This window comes from Octodon degus, unplaced genomic scaffold (assembly GCF_000260255.1).
Source record: "Octodon degus isolate 3935 unplaced genomic scaffold, OctDeg1.0 scaffold00306, whole genome shotgun sequence".
Taxonomy (NCBI): Eukaryota; Metazoa; Chordata; class Mammalia; order Rodentia; family Octodontidae; genus Octodon; species Octodon degus.
In genome coordinates, this window is record NW_004524882.1 from 1,399,220 (window position 1) to 1,423,530 (window position 24,311).

General features: G+C 41.6%; 1 protein-coding gene and 1 pseudogene across 1 annotated transcript in view; one reads left to right on the forward strand and one right to left on the reverse strand.

The window, feature by feature from the left end:
• The window catches only part of Folh1b (folate hydrolase 1B), a 70,923-nt gene that overhangs the window by 34,897 nt on the left and 11,715 nt on the right, over nt 1–24,311 (forward strand). Inside the window, exons 7-16 of the mRNA XM_023707699.1 lie at nt 786–911; nt 1,810–1,996; nt 5,176–5,269; nt 11,488–11,586; nt 12,852–12,937; nt 14,655–14,774; nt 17,350–17,432; nt 19,876–19,939; nt 22,367–22,434; nt 24,247–24,311. The exon at nt 24,247–24,311 is cut by the window's right edge and continues 8 nt beyond it. Of these exons, the coding sequence (XP_023563467.1) occupies nt 786–911; nt 1,810–1,996; nt 5,176–5,269; nt 11,488–11,586; nt 12,852–12,937; nt 14,655–14,774; nt 17,350–17,432; nt 19,876–19,939; nt 22,367–22,434; nt 24,247–24,311 (992 nt within the window). The remainder of the gene's footprint in view (nt 1–785; nt 912–1,809; nt 1,997–5,175; nt 5,270–11,487; nt 11,587–12,851; nt 12,938–14,654; nt 14,775–17,349; nt 17,433–19,875; nt 19,940–22,366; nt 22,435–24,246) is intronic.
• On the reverse strand, nt 5,978–7,053 carry LOC101568265 (annotated as a pseudogene).

Below are 24,311 nucleotides of genomic sequence, written 5' to 3' on the forward strand. Positions count from 1 at the left end.
CTTTTGCATAAAGGGATGTGCATGAGTCTTTGGGGGTCCAGGGGCGGAATGTTATGGTTTGTGTATAGGTGTCCCCCCAGAGCCTCATGCAGTCTTGGGGCAGCTTCTGGAGTTTGTGATTGATCACTGTGGGTGTGGATGCTGCACCTGCCCTGAGGCAGGTGATTTGCATTACAATGTAAGGTGGGAAGAGAAGCCAGCTGCTTGAGCTGCTGCTACCCCTCCCTTGCGCTCTTGCTCTTTGCCACCACCATGAAAGGTTGCTTTTTGCTTTGTGCTGCTCTGCCTTGGACCCAGCTGAGTGTGGACTGAAACCTCCAGTAACTGTGAGCTAAATAAACCTTTCCTTCCTTCATTTTTGAGTGTCGGGTATTTGTCCCAGCAACGAGAGAAGAGGAACTATGACACCGACACATGCAAAGAAAAAAAGGTGATTAAGAGATGGGGGAGGAGGGACAGAGATGAGAAAGGAATTGAGGTGCCACGTACCAACTGCACACAACAAATGCAAACATTATGTACTACACACTGTATTAAAAGAGATGCTCTGAATAAAAGCATTTATAGAATTAGATTGTGAATTAGCAACAAACATTTCATTATTTAATTGATAAATCTCTAAATCACCTGCCTCGTCAGTTTGAATTCACCTCTCCCTTGCTTCTCTTACCTAGGCTCATGGTTGACCCTGTATTGTGGTCTGGGTTCTTCTGTCTTTCAAAGATATCAAATCCGCCCCCAGCAGAGGAAGCTATTTTGTAGTAACTCACTCTTGATCTCAACAGGGGGACCTAGTGTATGTTAATTATGCACGAGTTGAAGACTTCTTTAAGCTGGAGCGGGACATGAAGATTAATTGCTCTGGGAAGATTGTGATTGCCAGATACGGGAAAATTTTTAGAGGAAATAAGGTAAAGGACCTTCTCTTCCAAAAAAAGTTTTGCATGTATAGACCCATCTCGTAACATTTCTGAGGGCTGTGGCCCCCTCGTATTTTGTAAATCCCCATGCTTCAGACATAACACATTTAGCACCTTTTAGACAGTGGCTTTAAATTGGGTCACCAGGATTCAGCCAGTGTAGGGCAGGGTGAACACAACAGTTTTTTGGTTTTTTTTTTTAATTCTATATCTGCAGTTTTTCTTGTAGTTACAATCATACACTAGGATTCTTGTTAACTTTCAGTGTCTTTGTTTAAATATTATCTCCACAAGCATTGAAAGAAATTTTCGCATAGCGGTTTTTGAATTTACTATCACTTGGTTTGTTTACTTTTTTTTTTTCTGTCTTGTAAGAAATGAAATTTCAGGGGCTGGCGAGATAACTCAGGGGTCTACAGCGCCTGCTTAGACAAGCTTAGGCAAATGCACAGGGACTGCAGTTCGATCCCTAGCACCACTTGTGCCTCACCAACCCTGCCCCCAGGGTGAGCTGAGCTGGCTACAAAAAAAAAAAAAAAAAAAAAGAAAGAAAGAAATTTCAGAAATATCCCCTTTGAGCCATTGAACAGATAGGAATCTGGCCCGAGAGTCTTCTTGCTTCTTGTATTTCTGGATTAGCGGGAGAAAACAGCAAGCACCTGCAGACACATGGATGTTCCAGATCTGCCACCTTGAGGGCTGAGTTATTTTTAGAATGTGAATTAGCAAAATGAAACAGGCAGTTCACTGTAACACATCCCTTGTTGCAAGTAAAACAAAAAAGTGTTGAGGAGGACTCTCAGCTACAGGTTTAAGTGTATGTTTGGAAATTGCTATTACCAAATCTAGGCAAACAACTCAAATAAGAAAAGGACGTTGTGTTTTCTAGGTTAAAAACGCCCAGCTGGCGGGGGCCAAAGGAGTCATTCTGTACTCGGACCCTGCTGACTACTCTGCTCCAGGGGTGGCGCCCTATCCGGATGGATGGAACCTTCCTGGAAGTGGCGTCCAGCGAGGAAATATCTTAAACCTTAATGGTGCGGGGGACCCTCTCACACCTGGTTACCCAGCGAATGGTGAGCGGCCAGGCCCCAGCCATTCCCAGAAGTGGGACATCACTCACCAGTAATTGTATTGGATTTCCTTGGACACCATGAGCTAAGAACATCCTTTTTAAAAGTTGTCATGGTTTAGGATATAAAAGTTTTACTTATTCTAAACTATTGACTCATATCCTTTATTCTATCTTTGGAACTCATTGGCATGACAGGTTTTAAAATTGAGATCCTTTTTTCTAGATAAAGCAATATGGCACAAATAGTGAATAATTCAGTCACTTACATAAGAGGCTGGACAGAACACAGCACACATGTATGTAGAAACTTTGTAGCACCATGTGTGAATATTGGCAGTAAGGAGGAGTCAGAGCTGTAGACAGACTTAGGTCTGCTTTATCAGATTTTAGCACCACGTGAAAGTTTTATTAACAAATAAATTCAACCTAAATTAATAATTTTCAGTTTTGGGGTTTTGTTTATTTGTATTTGTTGATGGATTTTCTTTTTGTGTGTATTTGGTGCAGTCTCACTATGCAGCTTCAACCTGTAATGATCCCCCTGTTTTCAGCCTCCCCAGTGCTGGGATTGCAGGCATGTACCACCACGCCTGGACTCGTTGGCGGGCTCAGCGTGCTCCAACGGCAGGGCCAGCATGGCATGCAAGACCTGGGATCAAACCCTGGTCCCTGCGCTTGCCAAAGCAGGTGCTTAGTCCACTGAGCTGTCTTGCCGGCTCTTGTTGATGGTTTTTCTAGTTCATAAGAAATAGGAGAACAGAAATTCTTATATAAATTCATTCAGTGGCATAGAGTATTCACCCTTCCAAAAGGCTTAGGAGAACAGCTTGTTTTCATTGCTTTTTAAAGATAACCATCGTAACTGTCTAGAAATGTTTCCTAAATGCCAGCACTGTGTAGGTAGTAGTCCTGTAAGCTGGGGCTGGAGCGGAGGTAGGAGGAGGGTGGGATAGGAGGTGGGGTGGGGCTCAACTCTTTGACCGCAAGGAACTCTCAGACTAGGAAAAGCAAGCCGCGTCCCCAAGGTTACTGCTCTACCACACGTGAAGCTGGGACTAAATGCAGGAGTCTGGTTTCCGGACTTTAGCACCATACGTATTTGGTGTTGAGATGATGCCTTGTAAAACACTGGAAGAAGCAACTAAATTATTTAGAGGGTGCTCAGATATCTGAAGGTGATTACAAATATCTGTGATCATTTATTCCAAAACAAAATTTGTATAACTTGGATAAAAGTTTGTCAGAGCGTCTGTATCCTTTACACGGTTATTCTTCATCTGACTTTAAGCTACAAATTCCCTTAAGGCTGACGTGTATTTTTGGTTTATAAATTCTCCTAAGAACTGTCATTTTCCTTTTTTCATACAACTCATGTTATCCTATAGTAAAGCAATATGAATCTGCCAGACCTTTACTGACTCTGCTATGTTACTTCGCTTTTTTTTGAAATGCAACTTCTAAGTTGTTAGCTACAAAGAGCTAAACTTGTGAAAATTAGGAGATTACTTAGAATATTTCTGTGGATGATGTTTATATTTAAATTATGGAATTTTAGGGGAAATTATATTATTGTATGGAATTAACATTTATTGAATTCCTTGTATGCCCATTAAATTTTTCTCTTCTGGTTTTCATAACTAATAGTTCCAACTTAAATGAAAGTAGAGATAATTATCAGCATTTTGTCTACTTGGCCTTATCTGTTCATCTCCCCCTTAGGGTTAGTCCACAATAGTAGTGGAGGAGCTTTTAGAATGTTCAGTGTGAATGGCAGACCGCTACGGCATGGGCCCTACGCTTGCTGCCACAGCTCTAGAGGGTTAGAAAACAAGTCTCATCCAGTGTGCATCATGGGATTTTACCCATAAAGAGTAAATTCATGCAGTTGTCTAACTGGTTTTTTCTTATTAGGTAATTTAAGAACTTAGAGGATAAAAGGGTAATATAACTAAATTTTCTTAAATCATAAAATACATCAGCATATATTTAGTTTGCAGTGAAGTTCACATGCAATCAGATCTATAGTTCTTGAGTACAGTTTTAAAAAACTGTAGATGGTAAGGGCCAGCCAAATAGCTCAGCAGCTTAAAGCACCTGCAAGTGGGCATAGGGCTGGAGATTCAATCCCCAGGCCTGCTGTGCTGGCCCCGCTCCCAGGGTATGCTGAGACAGAGTGAGACTGGGTGTGGTGGTGCGGGCCTGTAATCCCAGCTCTTGGGAGGCTGTAAACAGGCAGATCACTATAAGTCTGATCTATGCAGTGAGACCCTGTACACTCTATAGACCCTTCCTTAAAATATAAAAATAAATAAATAAATATAAATAAAAAATTGTAGATGGTGTAAGTTTTGAAAATTGCAAGGCCGGGGAGATGGCTCAGTGGAATAAGTGCTTGCCTGGCAAGCACAAGGGCCTGAGTTCAATCCCTGGTTCCACCAAAAAAAAAAAAAAGAAGGAAAGAAAGAAAGGAAGAAAGAAAGAAAGAAAGAAAGAAAGAAAGAAAGAAAGAAAGAAAGAAAGAAAATTGCAGTCAATTTTGGAAACCATGTCACCCCAAATAAAATGGCTTTTCTATCACTCTAAAAAGTTCTCTGTGTATTTCTGGTCAATTTTCAATGCACCCCTTAAAATAATTCACTTTTATGTATCTGGAAACATATATTTGAATATCATATAAACACAGTAGAAGGATACATGTTCTTTGAGTCTAACATGCTTCACTCAGTGTAACCATGTGAGATTTTGCATGTTAGTACACATGTTTTTTAGTTTTAATTGTTGAGTAGCACCGTGTTGTGGGACCGTACACAGACTGGTCACTTGTCATACTGTCAGAAACTTGTTGGATGATATAAATGTGATTGATTTAAACAGTTGTGTAAGATATATATGCAGAGATATATATATAATATATACACATGTTATATACACAGCATTATATATATATACACATGTATGTCTTCGTATTGCTTGTGTTGTGCTATAGTTTACATTTCAGTTTAACATTTTTTTAAACTTTAATAGGTGATGAGTGAGAATTTTAATTACTATACATTCTTGCTAACATTTGGAATTATAAATTTTTTACCAATACACGTAGAAGCAAAATTAAACTGTGTTTAATGTGATTTACAGGGATCTGTTTGAGTTTTAATCAGAATATGTTCGTTTTACTTTCAGAATATGCTTACAGGCGTGGGATTTCAGAGGCCGTCGGCCTTCCAAAGATTCCCGTTCATCCAGTTGGATACTCTGATGCACAGAGGCTGCTAGAGTAAGTCTGCAAGAAGCAAAACGACAGCCGTGTGGGCGACCGTCGGCAGTTTCTACATGCTGTGCTTTCTTCTTCTCTTTTGGAAGGAGAGAACAGACTGTTCTGAAATCCTCTGCCCATTTTGTCCTTTTTCTTCTTTGAGTTCAAAGCATCCTTAGCCCTTTTATTCTAGATTTATGAAAAAGCATTCCATGACGTAGTGAGTGGAAGGCCCTCATTTTTACAGATGTGGAGGGTGATGTCCAGAAAGGTGAGTATGTGTCCAGTCTAAGGATAGATTAAGGCTGTGTGCTGGTCTCCCTTGTTGTGAGACTGTTATTTTTCCATGTGAGTTAAGATTCAAGATTAGGCAGCTCTTTCGAGAGCACCATAGACGCTGTATTTGTTCATGGAGCATGTATTAAGATACTAATAAATAATCCCAAATATTTAAATATCTAAAAAGATAAAAGTTGCTGTACTACTTCTTAGTTGAAAGTTGTTTGTTAATATTAAGGTGAGAATATTTGCATCCGTGTTCAAAGGGGATGATTATGCATAAGCCTATAGTTTTTTTTTAATTTTACTTTTTGGTGATACAGTGCTTTATTTAGAAAATGATAAAAGGCATTTTTCTTTTAAATGGCACACTAGTTAGACATACTAGATGTAGTTAAACACCAAATAGGGAATAAATATACACTGATGGGAAGACAATTATCCACTTATTTATTTTGCACTTCCACTCTTTGTCTTCTGTCTCAATTTTCTTTGCCTTTTGTAAATCCTTTTCTTTCCCTTGCTTTTAAATCAACTTTTGGTTCTGGTTTTGCCCACTGGATTTCTACTGGTTTTTCCCTCAGCTGGTATAACAAAAACATCTTCAGTAGGATCATGTGGAAGAACAATCTTTGGCTCTTTCTCAGTTTCTGCACATCTTTTACTTGCTGCTTCTCTCTGTATTTTGCAGCTGTGATGGATCTTATGATCCACCGATGCATGTGTGGTGATTGGTAGTGAGGATTTTCATGCAAAGTTGGTCCTCCAAAACTTCCCTGAAAAATCTTTATCAGATTTAAGACAAGATGAGGTCCTATTTCTACAAGTTGAGCATCTTCATCTATGATCTGGAAGTTCCAAAACCATATTCTATTATCCAAAATGATAAAAGTAAATACATGGTCCACAAATGGCTGGCTTTTGGGATGATACCATGGTGTACTAAAAATCTGAATTAAGAGTTCTTTTAACAAAGCATTATGTGACAATTTATCAAAAGCAGGGTCAAAAGATAAAAGTGGCTGAGAACCTTTCAAACAGTTTCCAGTCATCTTTAATTCAGCTAAGGAGTGAATATTTTGAACAAGAAATTTGGCAAAAGGCCCACGAGGTGAATCTGAAAGCCACATACAAAGATCTTGTTTTTTCTTAGCTTCAAAATAGATGCATTTATTGCAGTTTTTCATTTCACAGACCTCATTAATCACAAATAATTTATCTTTACGATCCATTTTAGTATCTGCTTTAGAATGAGGCATCAAGTTCTCAAGTCTTACATTAAACATCTTGTTCTAAAATTTATTCCTCTTGAAGAAAAGATGAGAATCTGTTCCTTATTTTTCCACTTGCCCTTGGAAACAGGGCCTGGGATATGGACTCTTTCAGCTTCCTCCATCTCTTCTGCCACAGCTCTCTTCTACCACAGCTGATGGCTTAAGTGGAGGCCCAGCATCTTTCTTGTTTCTCTTTAGCTTCTTCGCCCGAACCTGCACATCCCCACACTGCTTCCACTTGGCTGACGTCATCTTGCCCCAGCACCTCAGCCCTGGACTCATTTTAGTGTGATCTGTTGTCTGGCTTTGATGTCAAGGTATTGTTTACTATAGACAATAAATTCTAGAAGACAATGTGAAGATTTAGTACTCATCCTTCCAATTTTGGCACAGTCAAACGATGTAGCCATCTGGTCCTCAGCTCCTCTTTCTAGAAGTTTCTATTTCTTAGTCCCTTTATTTGTCAAAGGCTCTTCATATCTTTATCTTTTTTAGTCAGTGTTGGGAGTATATCTTTTGGAATTTATTCTTTTCATCTAAGTGATTTAATTCATTAGCATACAAATGTGTATAGTATTCCATCCTAAACCCTTTATTTCTTATACTGTTAGTGTGTATTCACAATATATAAGGGTTCCATTCCTTGCATGGAGTTGTTACCCAGATGTAATGCATTTTCAATTGCTTTCCATCTCTATTTCTCTCTTTCATTTCCTTCCTCTCCTTTCCTTACCTCCTCCCTCCACATCTGGATCTTCTGCCTGTTGGAGAAATCCTCTCTTCCGACTTCCTGGTTTCTTTTTATTTTGATCTTTAAGTTGTGTTCTGCAAAATCAATAAAAATACCTTTTCTTGTGATCCCAACATTATTCTTTGCAATCAGCTTCACTTTTTAATTTGGTCAGATAAGTAATTTGTCAGATTTGATGATCTTTTAAAAAAAAAAAAATTTCAATTTCACTGATTTTTCTCTTTTTCTTCTATTCACTATATAATTGCTTCTCTTCCAGTCTTTATCATTTCCTTCCGTAAGCTTTATGGATTTAGTTTACTCTTCCTTATCTTTACTGAAAGATTATTGATTTGAGTCTGAGCTTACATGCCTACAACAATGCATTTCCTTCTAAGAACTGCTTTTGATGCCGATTTTGAGATGATACATAATCATTTTTATTCATCTCAAGGTATTTTTCATTGTACTTGGGACTTTTTTGAGCTGTTGATATTGAGAGATGAGATGGATTTCTATGTAATTATCAATTTGTCAAGTTTCTATCTATAATTTGTTGATCATTAAGTTATTTTGTTGTGACTAGATTAATACAAAGTACAAACATACTGAAAAAGTTACATGATTTCAACCTTTTAAATGTATCAGCCAGGGAGAGAGCTCTGTGGAATAAGTGCCTGGCAAACACAAGGTCCTGAGTTTGATCCCTGGTACCACCAAAATAAATAAATAATAAATAAGTAAATGTATCTATACTTGTTTTACAGCCTAATATAAACCTGTCCTGAACTATATTCCCATGTGCACTTGGGAAGAACATGGAATTTGCCCACAGCAGGGGATTAGCGTGGGCTGTGCATGCCAGGGGGCGTGTCCGGTCTGCTGCCTCCAAGGAAACACTGACTCGAAAGTCCCCTGGGCTGGCCGGTCCCTAGCTGCTTCATTTCTTCTCTGCACCCAGCAGAGTTGTCTGTACACAACCACCCTGGAGCTATACTTGCATTTAATAAAAGGAATAATTGAAACACCTTTCCGTGTCCTCCCAGAAGGCCAGCTCTGCTCCCTTCTAAGCTTTTCCTCTGCAGGAGTGCCCCCTCAGTCCATCTCTGGGCTCACTCTTCTCTCTTTTTGTCTTCACACTTGTGTCCCACCCTGTCCTTGGGACACCTTTCAGCTTCATCTCTCCTGGCCGGCCAAGTGCGTACATAGCCTTTAAAATCTAGACAAAGGGAAACCAAAGTGTTCCTAATCCTGCAAACTGAATTAAGTGTTCTTTTGTACATGTTCTATAGAACCTCATGTGTCACCTGTGTGTTCTGCTTCATATGTTATAGTTGGTATTATGTATATTTTCTTTTTTAAAAAAATTTATTCACTTGGTATAATGTCTCACTATGCAACCCAGACTTCTTGTGATCCTCTTGTCTCAGCCTTCCCAAGGCTGGGTTTACCAGGGTGAGCCACCACACCTGGTTTTGGTGGCCAGCACAGTGTGCCTGGGGTTCTGGGACTAGCGTAGCATGCGGTACCTGGGACCAAACCCAGGTGCTTGGTCTTGTCAGGAAGGCATAGACCACTGAGCTATCTCCCTAGCTTTCATTTTGCTCGTTTTTTCTTTTGAGACACCTTTACTAATTTTCCCAAGTCGACTTGAACTTGTACCCTTCTGCTTCAGCCTCCCTTAGTGTTGGGTTCACAGACATGCACCACCTTGCTTGGCTTCAGTTTTTCAATTGATGGAGTGAGCAAAGGACCCAAACATTTCCATCTCATCACAGTTATTGAGTAAAAGCTCAGTTTTCTGTGCATGTGTTTTATTTCTTTTATTAATAAGTTTGCTTATTGCATATAACTTTTACTTTTATTCTTATCATTTGTTTACCTGTCCTGTGGGACCATTACAGTCTCAGTATCATAATTTATTTTTTTGTTACAATAGTAATGGCTCATTAACCTGCTTATTTATAAAACACAGTTGGTTATTCTTCCTGATGAATTTATTCCACTTGTCATGTTTCACTTTGAAAAGGAAATCAATTTACAAAGCTAAAATTTGAAGAGATTTACAGCAAAAGTTTACCTTTTATATATTTATACCCCAAAGAAATCAATATTATTAGCTAATAGTATTGCAGAAATATTTTTAAAGGTTAAATTATTTTATTTTCCAGAATTTAAATGGGTCTTTGTGTGTTATTAAGTATGCATACATTCTTCTCTTGCCTCCTACAACTTTTTGCACATTGAGCTTTCTGAACACTTATCTCAGGAGTTGCTTTCTAATTATAAAATGCCTCTTTAATAATACTTGATGCTTTTATGTGAAACTATATTGTAAACAGATACTTTTATAGTTGTTCACTTGAAATTTTAAGTTTTAGCCAAATTCTCTGGTGGGACAGGAAAAAAATAGAGAACAAATTTACTCTCTACTAGAGCTTTTCAACAAAGAATGTTATGTCGAGTTACTTCCCACGAGAAGCTAAGCTTACTGAGCTGGAATCACCCGGGGCCAGGCCGAGCTGCTCACAGCTCCTCAAGCACCTGCGCACAGGGAAGGGGAAGCCCAGGAGCCAGCGAGTGCAGGTGCCAACATCTGCGACCGGAGAGAAAGTGGGGGTTTCAGCTCATATGTAAACATCTCAGTGTAATTGCAGATAATAGTTATCCATGCAGTATGTTTGGAAAGGCATTTAAGGTTTGGAATATTCATTCAGAACAGCAACCAAAGGGCCTGGCAAGCCCACTCCTGCCTGTCTGCCTTTCAGCTTGACTTTCATGAGATGAGCACTTAGGTGCAATTACCCACTTTGAGCTTTCACTTATCTTCCTAGTCTGTCTGGAACCATATTTTTTTTTGTCTGCTGCTATTCACAGAAGGTGTGTTTGATGCTCATGTCCAAAGCAAGAGTTAGTTGATTGATGCTCTGAGTCCGATGAAGACAGACATGGTAATGTGAGATAACAAGATAACTCTAGTGCTCCGTGGCAAACCTTTCCATGTTTTGTGTTGGTTTTTTGTTTGTTTGTTTGTTTTTGTTGTTGTTGTTGTTTTGTTTTGTAGTTTTAGTCTTTTTGAGATGGGGTCTCTATACACTTCAGGCTAGCCTTGAGTTCACTTTGTAGCCCAGGCTGATCTTGAACTCTCAGTGATCCTCCTGCCTCAGCCTCCCAGGGCTAGGATTAATCACATACACCACCACTCCTGGCTCATGTTAGGATTCTTAGTCCCCTGCTAAGACGTTCCTGGGTGCTAGTGACACACAGTAGCTGATCACCTACATCCACATTTTTAACTTGGAAAAGGGCACGAAGCTGTAAGGAGCTGTTAGTCCTTTCCTTTGCTCTTCTCCTAACCTGGGTGTGATAAAGTAGTTTTTTAAAAAATGTATTTAGTGCAGCGTCCACAGGGTCTCACTATGTAGATCGGACTTGTAGTGATCCTCCTGTTTTCAGCTTCCCAAGCTCTGGGATTGCAGGAACGCGCCACCATGCCCAGTCTCAATTGCCCCCTCAGCATGCCCCGAGGGCAGGGCTGGCACGAAATGCCAAGGAGTGAACACTGGTCCCTGAACCTGTCTAAGCAAATGCTTCAGTCTGTTGAGCTATCTGGCCAGTCTGAGAAAACACTTCGTAAAAGTTGGCCAGAAACCTATTTGAGAATATGGTTGTCAGTGGGATAAATAGCAAAGTGGAGAGTTTCAGAGTGGTAGACCTTGAGTTTTTTCTTCGGAGCATGCACTGAACAGCACCTTTCCATACTTTAGTGTTGGATTCCAGTAATACAGCATTCACATTCCACAAGAGGTTTGGTCAGGGCTATATGGAGCTCCTTGCACTGTCCGTCACTCATAGAAGCTGTTGCAAGCAGATGCTCCAAAAAGTAAATTCACTGGCATTGTAACTTGCTATATCCAAGTGCTTCTTCACCTAAAAATAGATTTTGTGTCCAACAGACACATGGGCGGCCCAGCACCACCGGACAGTAGCTGGCGAGGAGGGCTTGAAGTGCCCTACAATGTGGGACCTGGCTTTGCTGGACCCTTCTCTGCACAGTTAAGAGATGATTTTAATTTTAATTCTCTTATGTGGGTTCTTTCTTTCTTTCTTTCTTTTTTTACTAATTTCATTGAGAGACAAATAGCAATGAGACAGTTTCAAAACCAATTAATAGGACAGTTTCAATAATTAATACATTGAATATTGTTGTCTTCTTAGTGGTTATTCATAGTACAACATGCAGACATGATATCCTGTCCACAAACACTGTTAGTATAAATCTTTCTATTCATTGAATTCAGAGAAAGTAGTATATATCTATCCTAACTATTTTGAATATACAGACTCAAAATGGTCCTTCATTTGTATCCCCTTTTTTTGTTTAGTTCTGTCAGAAATGGGTATTCCATTGTCATTCAAATACTGTGGGGATGTGAGTTCAGCAAAATAATCCAATATTGTTCAGTAGTCCATAGTAGTAGTGTGTTATCCACAGGACTGGCAATGTCAGAAGTTGTTGACTTGAGCCTTTTACTACAGCTCAGCATATTAATATAGCTTTACTTTTTATACCTCACTTTTGTACTTTTCTGCTGAATGGTTAAGACCAAGATAAAGCAAGACCTATATAACAAGAAATGTTACTTTTGTATCTGACAAGGTCAGTCAAATCCCCTCAGGAATTACCCTGAAAGCCTATACTGCAGTTTATAGATCTTTTGTCATTGTCAGCCATGTGGATGAGTCATGGCCATTGCTTGACCAGTTTGCTTTCTGTGAAAGCCTGAGAGAATGTTTTTTCTACATGTGACTCTCCTTAGGCACACTACATCATGAATCACTTTCCTCTGTGGCCCCATAATCTCCTTGATCAGAAAATTTGGGACACCACTAAGTTACAGGATGTTACTGTACAGGTTGTTCTGTGTCCTGAGTCCTCAAAATGATGTGGTATTTTTATACAATGGAGTAGTACTCAGCTATAAAGAATGATAAACTTGAAGCCTTTATATTTACCTGGATGCTACTTGAAGATATACTCATAAGTGAAATAAACCAGACCCACATGTGTAAATATGTGGAATCTTTAAAACAAATACAACTATAAAGAATGACAAAAAGTGTAAGCTTTGCCTAGTACCAGCAAGAAACAGAACAAGAAATTGAAGAAGGCAATTATGTTAAGTCATTAAAACTGGCTTATGTAAGTTTTGTTTTTGTGCAGTTAAAAATGTTTTAAACAATGATGGAAGATTGCAGAATTTGTGCTGCTAATCTCTTAGCCAATGTGTCAAAGAATATGCCTTCCTTTTTGCATTAGAAAAGTCAGGATGCATATCCACTCCTACAGCAAAGTGACCAGGATTTACAACGTGGTCGGTACTCTCCGAGGAGCTGTGGAGCCAGGTAAGTGCGTTGTCTGCCCAGCATGCACTGATGGAGTGATGCAGGCCGCGTCCTGCTCTGAGCTCTGCAGTGCAAGGACAACAAAGGAAAGCTAATCTTGGCCTTAACAAATGGAGCTCAGTACAGAGTCATCAAATATTACTTATTATTGTATTGCCACACAGGTTAAAAAAAAAAAAAAAAAGTGAATGTTCGGGCAAGGCTCAGCCGCTGACCAAGGTGAGTGGTGACTGTGTGTGTGTTCAGTTGCAAGATCAAAGGAGGGTGGGCAGGAAGGGAGGGTTTTGAGCTATTTTCTCTGAGTTCTCTGGATTTGCTTACCATAGATTTTGCATAATTAAATATCATCCTTTGCTGAGCAGGGTGGCACATGCCTGTATTATTCCTGCACTCAGGAGGCTGAGGCAGGAGGATCATTGTGAGTTCGAGACCATCCTGGGCTACAAAGTGAGCTCAAGGCTGGCCTAAACCACATGACAAGACCTTGTCTCAAAAAGATGAAAATATATATAGACAGAGATATACAGAAATATAGATATGTCATGATGACTATAAACATCTCTACAAATGGTAGCACTCAGACAAGGTAAACTTGAATTATGGAATTCTTTATAAGGTTTTATTTTATACATTGAAGCCATTAATAATATATAGACACAGGATTTTCATGTGACTTGTGATATGCTGATCAATAAATTTTATACATACTCTTAGTTCATTGCATTTTAATTCCTTAAGAGCTAATGATGATATATATCTTCCCAAGTTGGACACAATTAAATTGCCTGTTTCTTACAGCATATACTTTCATTTAAGGGTCAAGAATATTGACCTCCTTACAGTGACTGCTAAGTAACACGTCACCAGCCATTTGCACTTATTGATGGGGGATCGCTGTGCTAAGCATTGGAAATGTTGGCATTTTAAGAGGACAGGGACAAGCCAGCGAGACAGCTCCATGCACTAAGCAAGATCAGGGACCAGGGTTGGATCCTCAGCACCACCTGCTGCACTGACCCTGCCCCCAAACACACTGAGCCAGCCACCAAGACAGGCTTGGTGGCACACGTGTAATCCCAGCAATGGGGAGGCTGAAAGCAGGAGGATTGCTATAAGTCTGAGTTACATAGAGAGACCCTGTGCCAAATAAATTTTAAAAAATAAGGGACAGGGACAAAGGAATAGAGAACTTGCAGTTTGGTTTGGCAATGAACTCTACATAAATGTGAAAAAATGTGGAAAACACTGAAAGCTGGGCAGGCAGAGCAGGTCTCTTTTCTATAGAAGACAGAGAAAAGTTCGTAGAGGGGAGAAGTTTTTGAGGTGTTTCTTGAAAATCACATCGGAGTAGAAAGTGGAGAACTGTGTTCCCTTCTCTGAGATGGTTGGACCGGCGAGGTTAGGTGAGGGAGCAAAGGGACGCTACAGGAAAGTGAGCAAAGAGACACTCCAGGAAGAGGCCCGTTGGGGTAACTGCATACAGTTATTGCTCCCCACTTAGTTTGGAGATCTAATTCTGCTCTGTGGCATTCACACTTGCTGCGGATGCAGGAAAGACAACAACATCAGAACCGAGTGCCGCGTTTGAAGAGCCTTTGGGAACCTTGCTGTTCTCCCCAAGTTCTGGGCGCCGTGTGCTGAGCTGCTGCTGAATGATTTGCACCCTGAGCGGTGACGAAACCCAAACAGCAACTAATCTTCCCATGTTGCTTTTTAGATAGGTATGTCATCCTTGGGGGTCACCGAGACTCGTGGGTGTTCGGCGGCATTGACCCGCAGAGTGGAGCGGCAGTGGTTCATGAAATCGTGAGAAGCTTTGGGACGCTGAAAAAGGAAGGTAATAGAAACAAAGGGGAAAATGCTTACCTCCTTTCCAGCGCCCCTTTACTCTTGTGTAAAGGGGGTCTGAAATTCCCACCCCCGCCATTCCCATGCGCTGGGGAAATACCCCTCCAGCGTTAATGGCAGTGTATTATGCGCTTCACTTACATTTTCATTTCATTTACTTGTAGAATATTTAATTTTGGTATGCAAATGTTAAATTATCTTAAAGGAATGAACACATTAGCTGTTCTGAGGACCCGTGAAGATGAAAGCGAGAGGGGTTCCAGCCGGGCAGCTGAAGCGGAGCTGCCGCAGAGCTCCGTGCCTGGGGCGCAGGGCCGAAGGGCTGCGAGCTCCACCCGAAAATGAACGGGGTTCTGGCCGAAGCGTGGGCTCGACACCATCGAGTCAGTCCTTTTAGGGCCGGCGGGGTAGCTCAGCAGACGAAGCGCCTGCTTTGGCCAGTGCAGGGACGAGGGTTGGGTCCCCGGTCCCGCGTGCGCGCCGGCCTGCTCCCAGGTGGCTGCGCTGGGGAAGGAGCCCGGGGTGAGGCGAACGCCTGTGGTCCTGGCGCTGGGGCGGCGGGAGGCAGGAGGGCCACTACGAGCTCAAGCTGCGCAGAGAGACCCTGCACCAAATACATTAAAAAATAAAGATAAAAGTCGATTCCATCCTCTTAGAAACTCCATAGGAAAAACAAAGTAAAAATGAAGTTCACACGATTGCTTATTAAAATAACCATGACACAGTGGGATCAGAAAAAACCATTCTTCTCACTGACCCTGTGAAAAAGGTGTTTGGGCTATAAAATGGAAGTAATGTATTTTTGGACAATCGTAAAAAATAGCGAAAGCGTATCTAGCTTGCATGATAATCATTTTCTCAGTAAAACCAGAATGTTCATATGTATGAGCTGCTGTGAAATCCTAGCAAGCAGAGGAAGACCTACCTGGTTATTTCTATTTTTATTTTAAGGATAAGCTGAGCAAGAGTCAGAGAACTAAGTGATTCGCCCAAAGTTATGTACAAGTAGATTTCACACTCGAATTCCTAGCTGCTGGCCCTCCAAAACATGTTGTCTCCATTTAAAATAAAATGCAGAGTGTTTTGTAAAATGCTGTATTATTTTTGCTACAAAGCAGTCTTATACAAGAAAACAATTAAACAGTTGAATTTATATTTCCATGAGTTAGGTACTTTTTAGTCTTATTACAAAAAGTTTCATGATTTTTCCAGAAAATTCCTGTGGTAAATGCACACCTTCACTATGGCAGCTATAGAGTATGTTGGATGAATGAAATGATGAGGAGTGGTGCACAGGAGATTTCGATAATGGTATGAAGGTATTTCACAAAGGTGAAACCCGGAGTCAACAGCTACAGGTTAAATATTCTTAATAAACACACCTATGATATTTTTTAACATGACAACTTAAGTTTCTTGAAGCACTCACTGATGTCTTATAAACATTACTCCATTTAGTCCTCCCTACAGGCGGTGTTTTCTCTTTCCCTCTGTCATTCCTCCTGTACTCACGAAGAAATGGAGATTTAGTCTGAATAAGCTGCCGCGCGCTGCGCGCTGCTAGCAGCTGAGAGAACCTGGGTCTGAAGCAAGGCCTTTCTTCACCTCTAAAGGCCAGTCTGTAGCGTTTCCAAGTCTCGTGACTTCCCAGAGCCGGCTGCGGTCTTCCGTAGCCGCAAGCATCGCCCTTGCTACCTAAATCCCAGGGACTAGCCTTGCCAGAGAGCACAGGGACTCACACACCCGGGTCCCGCCGAGCCCCGTCCCGTGGTGTGAGGACGGACGGCGAAGGGCCTGAAGACCTTGCTGTGGTTCTCTTGCTCCTCTCAGCGTTCGGCGACTTCATCCTTCACACCAGGCAGACATCGGCCACAGTGGCTTCTGGTGCAGTCACCGAGAATAACCTACTACTGGAATACCTTATGACCTTGCAGATTTGCTTTCTTCTTTCTTCTTTTTAATTTTAAAAAAATTTTTATTTATCTAGCTCAGGGTCTCACTACACAGATGGGACTTGTAGTGATCCTCTTGGCTCAGCCTCCCCATCCCTGGGATTACAGGTGTGCACCACCACCCCCGGCCTGGGTGGCCAGCATGGCATGCCTGGGGCTCCAGGGCCAGCACAGCGTGTAGGAGCGAGCATCAAACCCGGGTCTTTGCGCTTGCCAGGCAGGCGCTTAGACTGCCAAGCTATCGCCCCAGTTCCAGCAAGATTTTTTTATGTCTACATTTTCCTCCTTTTAATACAATCATGCAATTTTCTTTTGACAATTCACCTTTAAAATCTTTCGAGGCCAGGGAGATGGCTCAGAAGAATAAGTGCTTTCCTGGCAAGCGCACAAGGGCCTGAGTTCAATCCCTGGTTCTGCCAAAAAATAAATAAACAAAATAAAATAAAATCTTTCAAAATAGAAATGATGTTAAGATTTTTACCACAATTTGCATTTCGTAGTCAGCAAATGAAGTGTTTGCTTTTATTTTCTTACCCATTTAGTCTTCAAAAATGTCTCTCCTGTTGTCCATCTCCCAGCATTTACGTGTCTGTGCGTGCGCATCTGTCTTAGGGTGGAGGCCTCGAAGAACAATCCTGTTCGCAAGCTGGGATGCAGAGGAGTACGGTCTTCTTGGTTCTACCGAGTGGGCAGAGGTGAGTAGAGAGCGCCTTGCAGCGCGCTTCCATAATACCAAGGAAGGCCCCAAAGAAAAACCTAGTGCAGCCTCAGTGTCAGTCATATAAAAATAACAAGTGAATGCAACGAAAGATATTTCAAGGCTTTTCTGGAAACATCTGAAGCACCTGGACCTTCTTCAGAAGTCAATAAGAAAGACTATCTCATGTAAAGAAATAAGTTTTGTTTTGAGCAATTGTAGAGACACAAGACCACTTGTGAAAATAAATTTATCTTGCTGGGTATAGCCTAGTCCCAGCATGCAGAAGGCTGAAGCAGGAGGATCACCATGAGTTTAAGACCAACGTGGGCTACATAGTGAGTTCAAGTGCAACCTGAACAGTAGTAAGACTGTGTCTCATAAAATTTAAACGAATAAATAATAAAAATAAAATTAATTTATCTTTCTTTTGGGGACTGCAATAGTGAATTAATAGTTATACGAGAAGCTAAACAGTAGATCTTGCTTGGCTTTTATCATAATTCTCTTACGCTTGGAACATTGCTTCAAATACTTACAACCTTTAAATGCCCCTTAAACTTGGGCAGCAAGTTCTGAAGGGTTGTTTTGTTTGTTTGGTTTGGTTTGGTTTTTTGGTATTTTTTTTAGGGAAGGGTCTACAACGTGCTCAGGGTCTCACTACTAGATCAGACTCCTAGTGATCCGCCTGTTTACAGCCTCCCAAGAGCTGAGATTACAGGCAGGTGCCACCATGCCCAGTCTCAACGTGCCCCTGGGGCAGAGCTGGCATGGCAAGCCCAGGGATTGAACCCCCAATCTGCTGAGCTATTTGGCTGGTCCCTAAGTTCTGAATTTTACAGTTACAGTTGTTTCTTTATCATAATGACCCACTATATATTAAATAATGTTAAAAAAAAAGTGAGGCCAAAATTTCCCCACACTTTTTTTTTTTTTTTTTTTTTTTTTTTTTTTTTTTGGTGGTATCAGGGATGAAACTGAGGACCTTGCGCTTTCCACGCAAGCACTTATTCCACTAAGTTATCTTCCCAGCCTCAACCACAGCCTATTTAGGATGCCCCTTGAATAGTAATTTTATCTGTATTGATTATGGCTTTATGTAACAGATGCTTTAAAAGCTGTATGTCACGTTACCATTTCTTCTCCTCACTGCCTGTCATGCTATATAGACTTACGTGGCTCCTGTTGTGCTCCAGATATCCTACGAAATCCTGTCAATCCCAATTTTCTTTGAGAAACACAGTGCTCTTGTAGACCTAGCTTTTACAGGAAGATTCCTGCTAATGTCAGGAAGAGCCTATTTTCAGGGTGCTGTTTGTTTCTTTCAAATTGTTTATGTCATTCAAGATTGCATGTGTTTTTCCATTTTTTGACCTCACTGTCAGAATGCTTAGGCAATTCCTTGTTTGGGAGAATCAGTATCTACTTGATATCTCAAAAATACATTATTACACTAGCCTGCTCATGCAAATGCAGTCATGCCGACAGGGGCAGAACCATACATTTGTGCGCATGAGATGGGTGGGGCAGTGAAGAAAAAATGCAGTCATGCCTTACCAGACCCACCCTTAAGGCAGCCTGAGCCAGCCCCCCACCAAAAAAAAAAAATCCTTAACTTTAGACTGGGCGTGATGGCGCATGCGTGTAATCCCAGCACTTGGGAGGCTGTAAACAGGAGAATCACTACGAGTCGGATCTAGTTGTGGAAACTGAACACCCTGTAGACCTTTCCCTGAAATATAGAAAGAAAGAGAGAGAGAGAGAGAGAGAGAGAGAGAGAGAGAGAGAGAGAGAGAGAAGGAAGAGGGAGGGAGAGAGAAAGAAATGGTGCAATTATCAATTGTGACCAGTAGGTGGTGGGATTCTACAAGAGAATTTGACCCTGTCCGTGTGATTTAACTTCATATATGTTTTCAGCCTCTGAATTTGAAAACAGCTCTCGTTCCTCGTGAACCAACCTTGGTGTTCTGCTTATATAGCGATATATTTGTGGGCACATTTCCACTGAACAGTCTTTTACAGGATTCACATTTGCTGAGTGAATTTTTTAAAGGGTAATATACAGTGGGGTTAAAAAAAAAATCTCATTTTTTCCATCAGTAGATAGGCAGTTTTATCTTAAATGGTAAAGGTTTTGCTTACTGCTCAGCACTGGTAACCTTTATTGGGATTTGTTCAAACCAACTCTCTTGTGAATCCTATATGCTAAATTTGTGGTTCAGGCGAGTCAGCTTAATTTAGAACTCTGCCTGGGGCCAGGGAGATAGCTCACCAGCGTGAGCACCTGGCAGGCACAAGGTTGTGAGTTCAATCCTCAGTACCACACACACACACACACACACACACACACACAAACATACAGAACTCTGCATGCAGTCATTATAGATGCGCCTCTGCCAGAGGCATGAATATATGTTGTTAATTTTTTGGTTTTGTTATAGGAGAATTCCAGGCTCCTTCAAGAGCGTGGTGTGGCCTACATTAATGCTGACTCTTCTATGGAAGGTAAACATCAGTAGCCTCATTTAAATATATCTACATATATATTAGAAGCATCGACTTCATGAGTAACCCAGCTCCTCACAGCAGGCGTCACCCCTTAACTTGTGACTAGGGAATCGGCTGCCATCTTTGACTCAGCTGCATGCAAGCCCTAGAAGAGTTTTTTGTTTTTCCTTTTGTTCTTTGAAATTTTCTGTTCACTTTTCCCTGGAGAATCCTGGTAATAGAAAACAGCATTTCATAGGCTTGCTTCCTAGGTTAAATTATGGTTTGTTTGGTTGTTTTGTGGTACCAGGGACCAAACTCAGGATCTGGCGCTTGCCAGGCACCAGGCGTCTATGCTTATGCCGCTGAGCTATTTCCCCAGCCCGAAAATTATCTGAAAAAGGCAGAAATCTGGTGAGCACCTGTTAAGTGAATAAGTCTGGAACTTTAAGAGATTCATGACTGAGAACGGAATGTCTTAAAAGTGTCCTTTAAATTTAACTGTCTTGTCATGATACCCTGCATACCAGTTTTGTAAAAAATACTGGTTTCCAAGATTTTATCTTCCACAAAATGTGTTTAGTTTTACATTTTTCTTAAACTTTAACCAGTAGTCGCTGAGCACATCTCTGGGTGACTTGCTTTTCCAGGGACCTGGCAAGCCGATGCTAGCAAGGAGTGTGCTGGAATGTGGAGACTGTGCTTAGCAAGACGGTGAAATAAGTCAGGCTTAGATTGTATATGTGCAGGCAGAGGAGGGATTTAACGGACTGCTCTGGGATTTCAGAGGAGAGAGTGAGAGGAAACTTGGGCCACACTGAACATGAAGGATGCCTCTTGGGAATGAATATGGCTCTAGTAAGCAGAAGGGCAGAGGGATGGATATATTGGGTTGATTTCCACTAAAATGAGATAGGCGCTTATCGCGTCACCTCAGCCCGGTGACTTCTGATCTCCAATGCCATGCTGCTTTCTGGGAGTTAAAACTGCCACCTTCTCCCCTGAGACGGATCTGTAGGACTCTCCAGGTGGATTTGTACCTTCCCTGAAGTGTTGCCATTCAACAAAGCTGTAACTCTGCAGCACTCACCACTGACATTATCAAAGCCCTTGCTGAGCTGCGTTCTTTAGGAAGGAGCAAGCAGTCTCCTGGTTGTCTATTCCTGGGTTATTGACATGCCATTAAATAAGTATCTATGGCATGGATGCAAAAAGTGAAGAAATAAATAAATGGAGGAAGACAGTTGAGGCTGTTTTCTTTAAATATCTGAAAATGTATTCATGTAAACTTCCTGATATAAGTTTGGAGTCTGCTTGGCATTTACATTTTCCTCTTTGTCGCAGTCTGAGTCACATTGTCCTGAAACTGAGTTTGCACAGGGCATTGCGTACTCCTTGCTCCTTGTCTTAATTGGCATCTGATGGCCCCGCCTTCTGGTCACATGGCCTGCTGTCTCCTACCTGTGGGACTTTGCTCAGCAACCCCCCCATACCCTACAGACAGCAGCCTGTCTTCCTGCTTCTCCCCACTGCCTGTGGGCTCCACAGATGCCTCTGCACCCGTCAGAGGCCCCCTGTCTGAACCCGCTAGGGATCATCTGCCTCTGAAACTCTTTTTCACAACAGGTACACCTGGTCCCCCACTCAGGAACGTTCGAGTTGTTTCACAGGTGCTGATGGATCCCCACTGGTGGGCGCTGGTGGATGCCAACAGGCTGTAGAAGTAGCTTAGGTGTTTGCTGGATGTCGTCACAGTTTGTGTGGCCATGTACTCATTGTACAGTGCGACAGTGTACTGTTGGGAATTTGCTGTATTCAGGTGTGTGTTTGGCTTTTCCATGATTTACGCTGTAATTGGGGTCAAAGGGGTGTTAGACTCACTTTGCTGAACTTACTCAGGCATCCAATTCGTGGATTTTCTTCTGGAGTGGAGCTTGTTCATAACTTGGAGACTTGCGGTGCTTGCTGAGCAAATGCAAAATGCTGAGACTATTGCAAAGGTTAACGTAAATGTGGGAGGGAGACAGCAGCTGATGGAGGAGAGCGCCTGCCCTGTGGAACTCTGAGACCTGGGGAGGGCTGAGAGCATTAGGTTGAGGAGCAGTGTGGGGACACATAGGCTGAAGGCGCCAGGTGAGGCAGTAGAGTGTGCGGCTTCGCGGAGCATGAGGCTGGAGCAGCAGTGCGTTGCGCAAGATGAGGAAACTGTGGAGCTCCCAGGGAAGCACGCTTGGGCGAGGACTGGGAAAGGAGAGGCGGTTGTTCCACATCTGATTCTGCAGGCCTTGATGGAGGTCGTGGGTTTCACAGAGGACAATGGGAAGACTTGGAGAGTTTAATTAAATTTAGGTTTTCAAAGGATCGTTCTGCCTAGGCAGTAAGCAATGGTGTCACTATTGCAAAACATAACAATAAAAAATAATCTATTTTTTCCTTATCTTTCAGGAAACTACACTCTAAGGGTTGATTGTACACCACTCATGTATAGCTTGGTATACAGTCTAACAAAAGAGGTAAAAACAATTTAATATAAGAAACTCTGTGTGCTCCGAGTGGCAGCTTTCTTGAGATGCCGTGATTTGCTTACACCTTGGTGTTCTTTGAGAATATGGCGGCCTTTTCCATCTAACAGGTGCCCGAAGCCCATCACCTTGGACTGTCTGCGTTCACTGCTTTCTGTCTTCCTGTACTGAAGCAGCCTGCACACAGTGTGACACCCTCCATCTCCCATTTGACAATGTAAAGCTCAAAACACACTGGTCACTTGCCCAACTTGTTCTGTGGCTGAGCCAGTCCTGGGCCCTACAGTCTAACATCTTCATGTTGTTACTAGATTACACTCCTTCATACCACACGTAATCCAGGGCCAGAGCCCAAAAATAGCCCAGGGTTCTAAATGCACGAAAACACTGTCAGCTCATCTTCAGTCCAATTTGGCTGAGTTAAGAGACTCCCAGAGAAGTTCTTGAGTCACCAAGCTCCTGAGCAGATGCGCCCACTGGTATTCAGCTGAGGTGAGGCCTGGCTGAGGTGGCTTACAGGGGAGTGCACCCCACGGGTGCTCTGGTGGGGCCTCTTCCTCTGGGCTCTGCTTCCTGGCCCCACCACACCTTGTGCATTGCATCCTGCCATGGAGGCAGCAGCCATGGATGGAAAACTCGGATGCTGACAGCCAAAGTAAACTTCTTAAAAATGTGAGTCACAGGTATTTCACTGCCACTGTAAGAAAGCTGACAGAACACCAAAGCATTTGGGGACAGATCTCAGGTGAGACCTTACAGCTCCTTTCCCGTATGCTGTGGGCGCCAGCCCTCCAGCTGCTGAGGCTGATGTAACCGCTCACTGTCATCCTGGCGCCTCTCCATAGCAGAGAGCATGGAGCCTGCTGAGCGGTTCGCATAAATTCCCCCAGGACACCTCTTTGGGACTACAGATCCTCTATAGACCCAGGGTCCCTGGTCCAAACACAAGCCAGTGCTAAGGAACTTTTGCATATCATGGGGGTTTTTTATGATTAATTATATAGAAGTGACTTGAAATCAACTTATACTAGGAAGCAAAGAAACCACTGATGAGAATTACCAATTTTTTTCTTATAGCACAATAGAAAAGTGTTATAAATAAAACCTGTATCTCCTTAGACTTTAGTTTTAAATATGGAATTTAATCACATGTTTTCTCACTTTGGAATGAAGAAATTTAATTAATTTAAATATACCTACTCACCTAGTTCAGAGATTCATCATTTTCCTGAAGTTTTATCAATCACTACATAACATAAAAATTTAAATATGTGAAGCTGGGCTATTTCAGAGAATTCCCACTATTCGGGTTATTTAAAATAAGTGCTGAGGAAACGCAGCAATTACTTTGTTCACCAAGTGATTTGTAGCATCCCGTTAAAATTGGGAAAACATTGCTCTCTAGGTCAGACTTGAAATACATGATGCTTGAAATTTGTTGTCTTAAAATTTAAAAAAAAGAAATTTTTGTCTGGTAAATTAACAATTGACTAATATATATTTGACAATATTTCAACAATGTATATCTTAATAGGTGTATTGTCCCTGGTAGTAAAGATTTGTGTAAATTAAGAACTCCAGGGAAGTAATTGTGTCTTTATTCATATTTCATAAGCTAGGCAGTTGACATAAGTTCCAATTTCTGACATACTTCATGCCATGCAAATTTAATTCATGTCTCTGTAGACCTTTCTAGATGCCTCTGTTCAATCACATAGCTTTTTACTCTTTGTTTATTGGACACTTACGGTTTAATAACTCTGATATGTAACTATTGTCTTTCCTTCTTTTTGACTTTTGCAGCTGCAGAGCCCAGATGAAGGCTTTGAAGGCAAATCCCTATATGAAAGCTGGAACAAAAAAAGCCC